General features: G+C 39.9%; 1 protein-coding gene across 1 annotated transcript; it reads right to left on the reverse strand.

Annotated features, from left to right (window-relative positions):
* Positions 1-1,385: 1,385 nt before the first annotated feature.
* On the reverse strand, positions 1,386-10,786 carry WBP11 (WW domain binding protein 11). The gene is made up of 11 exons (XM_010180687.1): positions 10,678-10,786; positions 9,881-9,912; positions 9,155-9,248; positions 8,858-9,054; positions 8,102-8,235; positions 7,199-7,398; positions 6,177-6,371; positions 5,433-5,534; positions 4,309-4,623; positions 2,994-3,176; positions 1,386-2,330 (listed from the first exon to the last, which is right to left on the reverse strand). The coding sequence occupies exons 1-11, from the start codon at positions 10,739-10,741 to the stop codon at positions 1,897-1,899; spliced, it is 1,950 nt and encodes a 649-aa protein (XP_010178989.1). The 5' UTR covers positions 10,742-10,786; the 3' UTR covers positions 1,386-1,896.
* Positions 10,787-12,102: the final 1,316 nt, after the last annotated feature.

The following is a 12,102-nucleotide window of genomic DNA, read 5'->3' on the forward strand; positions in this document are numbered from 1 at the left end:
AAGTTTTCAATAAATATAACTAAAAGAAGAACTTAAGATACTACTGACACAACTGTAATTAATGCTTGAACCTGGAGGAGAACCATTGTACAAACCTAATCTTTTGCATCCAGAATTTGTGTAAACAGAATCAAAGCTTTCAAGTGTAAGTTTGGGTAGCTAATAATTTTGTTTCTTTAGAACAGATTTAACCTCAGAACACTGAATATTCAGCTAAGTCAGAAGCTTATAGCCAATTAAAGGTGTTGAGATATCTACTAGTCTGTGGCAGCTTAACATTAATTCTCTTAATCAAAAAAATCTAAAAACTCACCAGAGTCTAGATATGCTCACCTAGAAACTGATACCTTGTTGGAGGACTCACTCTTAAAACCACTAAGACACTCACTACAAGCCCTTCACCAGGGACAAATAATTTTCTCAATTTCTTTTATGCTTTATCGTATTTGCAACACTTGCTTTTTTTTAATTCTTCAAATAGGATGAAGACACCTACATCAATACCTAATGGTCTTAAGTCTTGTGCTCCAATTCAGCATTCCAGACAAAACTGAAATATTTCAAATAAATGCAGTTCTCTGATGAGGCAGCTCATTTGGGAAAGCCTTATTGCCCACATAACTGATCCCATTGGTCTTAAAACAATTTGTCTACATGATCCCAGGAGACTTTGCAGTCTATTTCAAATTATAATAAAGATTTGTTTCTTGCATGTGGTAAGGGTTATTGGAATATTTGGCTCTGTCAGCTAAAGAATACTTCTGCTGAAACACAAAAATAATGCTTTTTAAAGCTGGAAATGTGAAAATCCTTTTTTAAAAAAGTATCTGTGACTCAAAATCACCAACTTCATAGAATTTGAAATTAAGAGATTTTTCACAAGTTATCTGTCAAGCTCTTAGAATAAAAACAGTTTACTCATTTTTACTTAAGGCAGCCTGTCCAAGATGCATCCAGTGGGTATCTGAGCTTGATATGAAGTAAGCCTTTCAATAAGGCTATATAAAAGAATTTTGTAATTATTAGTAGTACTTCAGGACTTAAGTTTCTAGCTACCAGAGAAATTCAGTTTTAAAAGTTATTATTTATAAAGTTGTTACTGCTTTTCTTTTCCGAGGTTCAGAATGCCTCTGTCTTCCTGCAAGGCCCGTAAAGAACCTCCCCCCTTTCCATCCACATGCTACTTTTAGACAGATCACAAGGAAACCAGTATTTTGATACACTGAACATTTATTGTCTTTCACAAGACAAAATGAAGTTTCCCCTACCAATGAAAAGCTGTCAAGTTGACCGTAAAGGGGACAGGGTGCAAAATTCCAGTGTACAGTATATGCAACAAATTACCTCCCTGACTACCCTGGAAGAAAGATGATTGATCAATCTCACTGCAACTAAAAAAAAAAAAACAGGATTATAAAATATTTACAGAAAAGAACAGTACAGAAAATAAAAACTGGACAACCATGTGTATGAAATGCTGTTAACGCTTCTCTGGCTCCTTAAAAACTTGTTCCACTACCCTCATCAGAGCATTCAGGATGTGCAAGGATTCAGACAGAGCATAGTCACACCCCACTCTCACCCCCCCCCCCCCCCAGAGTACCATTATCTTCCTCTAAGAGGAAGAGGAAGAACTCAAGGGAAGCAGCGTTGACTTCTTGACTGCTATTTCCTTCCACCAAGCAGACATGCTAGCTCTGAAAGGAAGCCCACAGCCACAACTCATCAGCAGCTGACTCTGTTCAGAGCATAACTGGCAAGTTAACCTGTGGGTAGGGAATTTTTCCCTGTCATGCGAGCCCTTTTGTTGCTTGCAGGAGGATTTTTCCCTCTTCCCTCCACGGTGGTCTGGTCTGTGTTCAGAGGGGCAGGAAAGCTGACTGGGACTATGACAGGTCACAGGAGACCTTCCATTTCCTTCATGAAAGCTTCATACACATCATCCTTCGTCTGTACAGAGATAGGAGCAGACGATCCAGCCTTAGGGGCAGCTTTGGTTAATGGGAGGGCAGGCTCATCATCCTGTTTTCTCTGGGAGGCAGCAGAAGCCCCTTTATTCTCCCGGCGCACACGCAAGGCAGTGGGCACAAAGCGAGTGATCTCTGCCTTGGGGTTAGTGATCTGCGGCTTGGCACTGATAGTGGCCGTAGCTTTCTTCTCGATGGTGGCTGCACTGGTGTCATCTGCCTTGGGGCGCTGAATCAAGCTGGGTGGGGCACTCAGTACCCCAGGATTTGGAATAGGAGCTGGTGGGAAGAGCCCAGGTGGGGCAGGTCCTAATGGAGGTACCAGAGGTGGCCGTAACATGCCTGGGCGAGGAGGAGGGATACCTGTAACAAAAAAAGAAAGTGTAAGCTGACTCCACACATGGGAGTCTTAAAAACTTTGGTAAAAACAGTGTACAGGCTCAGAAAGTCAAGAAGGAAAAGCAAAACTAAAATTAAAAAAAAAAAAACAACACAAAAAACCCACAACAAAAAAAACTAAACACCCAGGATGCAGTAGCACTGGCTAAAAATAACAAAAAAATAAAATAACAATTTCAACCCTGGACCAAATGCTGGGTTGAAAATCCTGCTGATCCTCAGACTTTGAATGCTGCAGGAGCCTGTATATTGCTCCCTTTCAAATTTTAAAAATCTAATCTGAACATAAGATTTCTTGATGAACCATCCCAATGGAATTTCAGAGTCATCAGAAATGTCTGGCTACGCAGAAAAAGTAAATATCCCTCTTTCCAACTCATGAAATGGAGCACCATTATAGCAGCAGTTTGAACTCTGAAATTCTCTTTTTGAGGACAGATTTCTTGCTTCAAAACTACACAGAGCAGTATGGAATTACTCGTTATTAGATACAGCACAATGCCACCACACGGAGAGGAACAAAGGCAAACTGGTAACCACTTACACTCTCCAGCTTGGTAACCACTGCAAAAGCTGGGAGAATAAAGCAGAAAGAGGCTTGGCACCAAAGCAAACATAATACTTTACCTGGTGGGGCAGGAGGGGGCAGGCGAGGAGGCGGCCCACGTGGAGGAGGACCTGGGGGCAGACCTGGTGGGGGGCCTGGGGGAGGGCCAGGTGGTCGCCCAGGTGGAGGGCCTGGTGGTAGAAGTCGAGGTAAAGGCCCACGCAGTCCTGGTAAGCCAGGAGGTCTCAGGAACGGAGGAGCTCCTGAAAGCATGCACACAAGTAAAGAAAAATTTAGTTCATTGCTAAAAAAAATCCACAGCTACCCCATCAGCTGATACTGAAGATTCTCAACAGGAACTTGTGAGCTGTTCTAATGCTAGCCGTCTGCCAAATTAAACAGATCTTCTATAAGAAATTATAAAAAAGGCAGCAGTTTCTAGACAAAGTTTCTTCATAATAATCAAGTATCTTCTCCCATCTGTAAAAAGGGCCCTTCCCCAATAGTAGAGTACAGCTACTGAGCTGAGGTTGTCAGAATTTGAACAGCTAAAAGTTAATAATTTTTCACTCTCGCATTTGATAGCCCTTCTAGCCTGAGTAGTAGTAAGTAGTTTTACTTTATTGAAAATAACTGTTTTGAGGCTTGACATTCCCCCATCTAGGGGATATCACAAATAAAACTGCAGAAAAGACACTGGAAAGAACTTTGATCTCCCCTCACTCCCTTTGAAGAACAAAAAGAAGAAAAAAAAGAAAAGTCACATTGTTACTGTAACTATATAGAATATAATACATTAAAATCATAGTATATACTGCTCCTCACTATAGTCCAACTACTCATCTTTGCAATAAGAACTCAGGAGACAGATTTATACACTTTCTAAAATTACTAAACAGCTTGCTACTGTTATCTAGTTCAGCTATACGGTAACCCCACTAACTTACAGAAAATAAACTACTGTCTTCCTCTAAATAAAAAAACATAAAGAGAGTTACTGATTGGCCCTACTGCTAACAGTGTCCAGGCAGTCCAATACTGACATAAATTCAAATTTAGTACTTAACTTCATCTAAGGATAGACTAAACAAGACTGAAATATATTCAGGTGGTAAAACAGCAGAAGATTTCACAAAAACTTGTTAAATAAAAAAAACCAACCCAAAACACCCACCACAACAAAAACCATGAACAAAAAAAACCCCAGCAAAGCCTGTAACTAGGTAGTGCCTCCCAAGCCTTTTCAGCGTGACAACAGATTGATCACAGAAGATATCACCCACATCTCAAGTACCACACTGGGTTCCTGTGCTTCATCTGCAACACATTCTGCAGTTTCAGAACTCCCAAACTGAGGCACTGCATCCTTCAAATGTGAGTAAATCAAATATTCACCTGGGGGAGGGCCAGGAGGAAGGCCAGTGGGTGGGCCTGGGGGCCTCAGTGGAGGGGCTGGAGGTGGCCCTAATGGGGGTGGCCCAGGCATAGGAGGTGCCTGTATCTGAGTTGGAGCAACCGGCTGTGGAGGTTGTTGCTGCTGTTGTGACTGGGAAGTTGCAGTAGACGACCCAGTGTCTGCAAGAGCTTCCTCAGTGAGTTGTTGCTGCTGCTGTTGTTGTGATGTCTCTTCAGACTCTGAATCCTCTTCTTCCTCTTCCTCTTCTTCTGAATATTCCTCCACTTCTCTCCCTTCTTCTGGAATTTCCTGACCTGGAAATGGAGACATGCTTATAAAATCAGTCCAGAGGTAATATCTTTGTGAACATTGAGAAACTTGAGTGTAAAAAAAATAAAATGAAAAGATAAATAAATCTTTACTTCTCAAGAAAGAAAACTAACCACATTTTATTGTTAAAGATAAAATTAAATTTAAAGAAAAAAAAATCACAGTTCTAGATAGAGCTGTGCCACTGAGAACAATGTGTTCCTGTGGGAGCTGAAACTTCTACTACCAACCCGAACTGCAGCCATTTGATCTATGGTATGTGGGAGCTTGCAGGGAAGGGCACACACAACAACCTCAAAATAAACATTATAGCCACGTCCAAGGAACTTTAGCACCTGTGAAAGATACTGGGGTGTTTTTCTAAAAAAAAAAAAAGTCTTCACTGTATTAGTTAGCTTATTTCTGCAAACGGATATTTTTAGGGAGTTCAAATCCTTACAGGTTACAGGCTGAGCCCATAGACAATCTCACTCTTTTTCACTAAGGCGTTTGTATTTCATTTCAGCAGTTGTTTATAAGATAACATTTCAAAGAAAAAATATCAATACATACAAAACCCCCCAATAATTTGCTACTGTAACTTCAACTCTTATGTTAAACACACACCCTACTAGACTAAAAATAATTTAAAAAAACGTATCAAATACCTAACCACAGCTTATACTCTTAGAAGATCTTATATTACGACAGAAAAATATTTATTTTATAAAATAAATCTGTAAATAAAGAAAGGCTTCCCGTTTCTCTGGTAAGCTAATAGCTTATCTCCACTTAACATATCCATCTCGCTCACCTGCCATTCGCAACATCATGGCCTGGAGTGGAGTCAGTTCTTTCATGTTCTTTTTCTTTTTCCGTGATTTCCCAGGCATGTCTGCAAACCGTACGCTATGACCTGGAGAAAGCAAAGGATGGGCAAGGGTGGTGGGAGGCAGGAAGAAAATATAAGTCAAATCTATTTTTTTTATCCATAGATAAGAAGTGTTATCTCAAAAAAAAAAACCCCATAGGTTTTTTTATCCATACCTACCTGGTACAGATAATGTACTGTTCATACATATGATGCTCCTTATTTATCTAAGGGTTAACATTGGTGTTACTGATTATTTGAAGTTCTGCTAACCTAGTGTTCTCTATCAACTGGTCTTCCTCAAGCAAATGTATATCCAAAATCATTAGTAGTATGAAATTTAGTTGTCTAAATTGTTCAAGTCACAGAAGAGTGAGTATGTTTTACACTAAGGCTTAATTTTTTAGGGTATCCTGCTGATTCAATGTTTCAGGTGAAAAATGGCTTGTGACCTTACTAAGCTAACTCAGCTGTTAAGAAAACAGGTCCACCTAAAGAGATGCTTCACTTCCCAGATAGTTTCCTTCTGATCCGTTTACCTCTTCAGCTGGAATTTAGGTAAGTTAAAACAGAGTTAGCTGGCTAAACAAATTACTTTCCCTCCCAGTCAGGAAAACAGACATGAGCTTTGTTAAGTAGTGTTACTCTTTTGAAAAATCAAATCTGAATCTATACTTTCCATCATACCTGATTTCTTTTCTTCACCACCTTCCCTCTCCTTGTCATTGTCACGATGCAGAAAGTCCTCGCCTTCACTGTCTGCATCTGACCTATCGCTGTCACTATCATCACTGCTCTCATCATGCTTGTCTTGATCCATATCCTCAGGATAACCTTCATCTTCACTGGTACTGGACATGTCATCATCATGCCCTCGCTGTCCTGTAGGAAGCAAATTATTAGGAAATGCATTAATTCCAAATACACTGGTGTGATTTTGTATGTCTACAGTCAGAAAATCCCCCTAGCAACAGCATGGACATGTTGCCAACCCTTTACTGTTTAGCACGTATCTTAAAGAATATTTTGGAGAGTCTGTCTGTGAGATTTCCTATTAATTGGCTACTTTGCACAGCAAACAACTGGAGGCAACTCCTACCTACAACTCATTAGTTAAATTCTATACAGCACTCACCATTGAAATAGTTTGATGATTTCTGGTATGCAATAAAGATTATTTACCCACTCACAAAAGCTTCCAGGAAAGATACAGTAACTACTTTGAAAAGTAGGACCTAGGTTCTCCTACCAAATTCATATCCAGGCTTGCTTTGGATTTTTGGGGACTGGGGAGTTTTGTTTGTTTGGTTTTGTTTGTTTGGTTTTAAGGGAAGACCTCTCAGAGAAAGCTGGGTTGTTTGTTTTGTTTTTTTTCTTTTTTTTTAAAGGGATAATACATACAATGTTACAGCCTTGTTAAGGCTACATGGGAAAATATCCCGTATGTGGACCATAATGAAAAAACAAGTCTCTGAAAGTTGTAATTAGAAGTTTCAGCATTTAAAAATATAGTCGATAACAAAATCGCAGATATGAGATTTACTAGAACAACCTCTGACGTACAATCACTTAAGAGTCCTTCAAGTAGTATTAACACTCACGCTGACAGAGAACACCTTGTCTAGAGCACACTATGTTCATGACAGTACAACCAATAGCAAAACAGAGGGGTCAAGGAAAACTCCAGACAGTAATAGGAAAGTCCTTACCTGCTTCAGAACTGTAAGAAATCTCCTCTTCTCGCCTTCGAGAAGCCATCTCCAAGGTGAAACCCACTTTACGGCCATACATCTGTAGGACTTGAGGTGGGGGTGGCCCTGGAGGAGGTCCAGGGGGCTTCCTGCCTGGAGGTAAACGTGGAACACCAAGCCCAGGAGGAGGAAGTACAGAAATGGACCGAACTGGTGGTCTGGAAATAAGAAAGGAAATGAGAAGTGTAGGAACACAAACAAATGAAGGCAAACATACACTTAATGGAATTCTTTAGCTATCTCTCATCATTGCTTATACAGCAGCCTTCTAAAAAGAAACATGAACATTTATAAAGTATAGGTTCCTCCCAAGGGGCTTACAACCTCATACAAAGACATGATTGCTGAAGATCAGACAAAAGCAAGGCTTCTCAGAAGGCAACTGAAAAGCTAAAAAAAAAGCAACAAACAAGGATTGAATCCCACCACAGAACCAGAATGAAGTTACCATGAAGTTGATGAAAACAGAAGGCTATTTTGAGAGAAATAGAACTAGTACTAGAATAAGAAATCTAATAAACAAGTAAGCTAGGAGTTTAAACTAAATAGACTAGCAAGACAAAAGAACACACATATAGCAATTTAAGGGGCGTTTATGTTCAGAGTGGCAGGGCTTTGAGTTTTACAGATATGAAGAAAGACAAATGCTAGCAGACTGTGTATTACTCAAAGCAATTTAGAAAAACCTATAACAGTAGGGAAAAATTAAAGAAGGGCTTTCATTAAAACAAAGTACAATTCACTCGCACAGAATTCCCGATTTCTGCTAGTCAACATTACCTTTCCTTGTACCCCAAGTTCCTTTCCAGTAGTAAACGCTCCTTTTTTTTATTTCCCCTTCAAGTTACTTTTGCTGCTTACCCATAGGCTGATGTCTTCTTGAGGATCGAAGGTGGCTGAGCCCCTGGAAGGGGAATGTCCTGTATGAGGATGTTGGAAGGAGCATGCGGCATATCTGGCAAGGGGATACTTTCTACTTCAACGTGCTGAGCATTCTAGGGGGAAGGAAAAAAAAAAAACAGTAAAAAAAGAGAATGGATTACTCCCACAGAAACTACCACACAACCTCATTACTTTACAGAATAAAGAACAAATGGGACCTGCCATCACATGCCAAAGGTTTCTGTTCTCAGGGCATTTTATCTTGCAGCAGTCCATGAAAAACATTTGGGAAAAAAGTCTACAGCAAAAGCTTTCAACGCAAAACAAAGCACATGCAGTGTATCCATGAAAGGCTTTAGTATATTAGGTAAAAACTGGTCAGATTTCCATCTTTCTTTAGACCTTCAGTCCCCAAAGGGAAGAGGTTGCAGACAAGTATGCCTGTATTTTCCGAGTATCCAAAAGGTACAAATCACAGGCTACTGCATATTCCAAAGAAAGAAAATAGAAGGAAAAAAAAAAGAAATATCCTACAGACTTGACAACCCCCATGGTGTCCTCACTGAAATGCTGTAACTGAAGATACTATGCAAATTAATATAAGTACTTAATATGGGCCACATAACAAATGCGCTGGTCTCTTATAAAGTTTCCTTCCTTTGTAGCTGTCACACCTAACAGGCAGACAGAGTATACACTACAACAGTGACAAGCCTGAAATCTAATACACATTACCTTGACAGCATCAAAATACTGGCTGAGTTGTGATCTCTTCTGCTCATACTCCACTTCCAACTTGCGCAGTTCTTTATAGATGTCGGGATTCTCCTTCTCGTAGAGACGCAAGATGCGCTCGAAAGTCTCACGGAGTTTTTTGCGTTTATCCTTTAGCACTTTTTCATTCAGTTGTGGCTGCTGTACTGGATTAAACTCTAATTGAAGACAGCAAAAAAATCACCCCAAAATATAAAATGTATATATAAATCTATATAAACCACTGCCTAAGTCCAACACCTGGTACTTCTCACTCACCCATCTCATCCAATTTTTCCATGTCCCGGATAATCTGCTTTGGATCTTTCATCTTCAGCACAGCTGCTCGTACCATCATTCGCTGCTTTTTGTTCTAAGAAGATCAGAGATCAAAGAGATCAGAAAAGTGTCACAGGACAAAGAGACAGAACCTTTGTACCAAATACTCCCCACCTCAATATTCCCAGTCTGCAGAAAAAAAAAAAAGGCATCTCAAGATGCCCTGCAAATATTAACCATGTCACACATCAGCAGAAAAGGTATTTAAAGCCTCTGGGAATCTTAATTCCACTATTTTGCTATTTACTAATTCTTCTATAATTCACTCACTCCAGGTAAGACACATTTAATCAACAAGAAAAACCAATTTAAAAAAGGCATACAGTAAAATATGCAAAAACATACGAGTCTGGGGTGTTTGGTTTGGGAGGCTTTTTAAGTCTTTTTTTTAACTGTTTTTTTTTTTTTAATTCCCAAGTACTTACAAAAATGTTTCAAAAAGCTGTAACCATCACAAGTTAAAACACAGTAGACTATGAGATACAGTTACTCAAAACAAGATTTCCATCTATGTTTTCTTTAACTACTTGTTTGGACAGTATTTTCCAAAGCAAACCTCAGGATAGCAACCAAAGTGTCTATTCATCAGCCACTGCCCATTACAATCACAAACATGATACATAGTACAGAGAATGCCAAGTAAATGTTCCTGATCTATTTGTTTACCTTCTTCAGCTCCCTTTTCCGAGCTTCCTTCCCTAGAGAGGAGGGGGAAAGAAAACAACAACTTAAAAGAGACAATCAAATCCATGGAGAACTTTTCCTTCAAGTCTAGTGCTGTTTCTCAACAGTTCACTCATTTTACAGAGACCAACTTTTAAACTCATCTTCCCAGTGGAAGAAAAATACAGCATGAAATAGATTCCTATTTCATGTATGTTATACAGAAAGAAAAGGAGATACAGCAGTCTCCATGTCTCCAGAAACAGGGGTGTTTCTATATAGAAAAGAACAATAGGCAGCAAAAGTCATAGTGATGTGTGCAGTCACGAAAAGACTGCTGCCCAGAAGTTGAAACAGAGCCAACAACACACAAAGCACTTTAAAAATACGCAGGCTTTGAGTATGCATCCAAAATAAAGCGTATTCATTGTGGAAGTCTGGACTGACTTTATCTGCTTAGCACTGATAACATCTGACATGCAGGAAAAACCAAGTTAGATGACTCCCTCATCTAACCGGACCACTTGCAAAATTGGACTATATGTCCTAAACAGCAGCTCACAGTTTAGCCAACAGCCAAGTACAAAGACCTCTGAACACCAATAACTACAATAAAACTAAAGAGATAAATACTGAAGAGACACAACAGCACGGAAGTAAGCAGCCTTCTCAGGAAGTTTGTACACCAGCTAAAACCGAGATTACATTTTTCAAGTTAGGGAAACTCAGTTCTGAGTCACAAGTGAGAACCTTATCTTCAGAGACAGCTTTTTATCTACTTAACTTTTATGGATACTTACGGGCCTGATCCGTGGGATTCATAAACTTCCCACTCTTGGTAGATGATGTAGATCTCCGCCCCATTTTGACTTTTTTCCTTCCGCCTCAAAAAAAACCAAAATAAAAAGAGGGAGACCTGCAAAAGATGACATGGTTTAAGGTCCTATGCAGTAGCTTGCTTCCTCAAAAACTTGTGATGTCCTCAAACCCTACTACAAGCTCATTGATATCAAAATCACCCTACTTTAAGTAGTACTATTTAATTAAGTACCTACTTACTACTACTACTACACTAAATACCTACTTTAAACTAATCAACTAGGTCATTAGTCACTCCAAGACTCAAACCAAGAAGCTTCTTGCTTACACTACAGAGGGAGACACGCATTCTCTTTTTCTACAAGCCTATCAGAGTCTCTCACTTTTCATTTACTCTCATAAGAGCTCTTCAATTTTACCTTGCCATTCTTCTCTATTTCAAAAGTTTCCCACAAATTCCCTCCTTTCCTCAGACTTCTAAGCTGCCCCAATTTCTCTCCAGCACCCACCGCATTCATCACCAAGTGTTCTGCACGCATATCCATGTCTTCTCATCCTCCCCAGAGACCACTGCTACACCACTGCCCTTATGCTCTTTACCTCCATCAGTATTATTTCTAGCTACGTTATGGCGACCAGAGAAGAAAAGGTTACTCTCAAAGAATTATTTCCTGTCTTTGGACATTTCTTCAACTTACAGATGACTACAGAAATGTCCAGACTATGGCTGTGGATGTCAAGTCTTTTACAGTTCTAATCTCCCCCCACCTTCATCACTACTTCCCTGCCAAAACACCAATGAAAAAGAAAAAAACAAAACCAAAACACCAAAAACACCACTGCACAACCGATTCCACTCCAAAATCTAAAACACCCTCTGAAATTTGGGGGTTGATGGGATGCAGCTTTCAAGTCACCATACTTCATCCAAATAGATCACAACCAAGTGAAAGCATTCACAAGTTCAGTCCGAAGTTCTCTGCAGCCTGAGTCACCACGTGCATCATTCCTCCCCAATTACAGAAGATGCCACTTTCAAACCACTAAATGATGTGTCTCCCCTTACCTCCTAAAAGGAAATTTAAGCAGTCTCATTTAGTCCTTCAAGGCCTCACAGAAGGTGCTCCTAGCAAGCTCCAAGAACTGACCATTCAGCACACTGACTACAAAAACCTACAGAGCTCTGCTGATGGCTCATAATACCAGGTTACGCTCACAGCGTGGAGGCCTGTTTGCAAGAGCACCCCACGATTTGTGATCACTGATACCACACTTCCTACTTACAAGATTACACTGATTTTTTTGCAAGACACTACGATTCCTTCAGATGGGAACCTCACCGAGAAGGAGTTACATCTGCACCCCGCATTTCCCAGATTTTTAACATTTAAAGCATAAAGGGAAAG

The sequence above is a fragment of the Mesitornis unicolor genome, unplaced genomic scaffold (genome assembly GCF_000695765.1).
Source record: "Mesitornis unicolor isolate BGI_N332 unplaced genomic scaffold, ASM69576v1 scaffold37703, whole genome shotgun sequence".
In the NCBI taxonomy this organism is placed as follows: domain Eukaryota; kingdom Metazoa; phylum Chordata; class Aves; order Mesitornithiformes; family Mesitornithidae; genus Mesitornis; species Mesitornis unicolor.

Bases quoted from the DNA above. Each gene is read 5' to 3' on its own strand.
- WBP11 (XM_010180687.1), bottom strand. From the start codon at position 10,741: ATGGGGCGGAGATCTACATCATCTACCAAGAGTGGGAAGTTTATGAAT. The intron at 9,055-9,154 runs GTGAGTGAGAAG...GTCTTCAATTAG, and splicing joins GGAAAAATTGGATGAGATGG to AGTTTAATCCAGTACAGCAG. The intron at 6,372-7,198 runs GTAAGGACTTTC...TGCTTCCTACAG, and splicing joins TTCTTACAGTTCTGAAGCAG to GACAGCGAGGGCATGATGAT.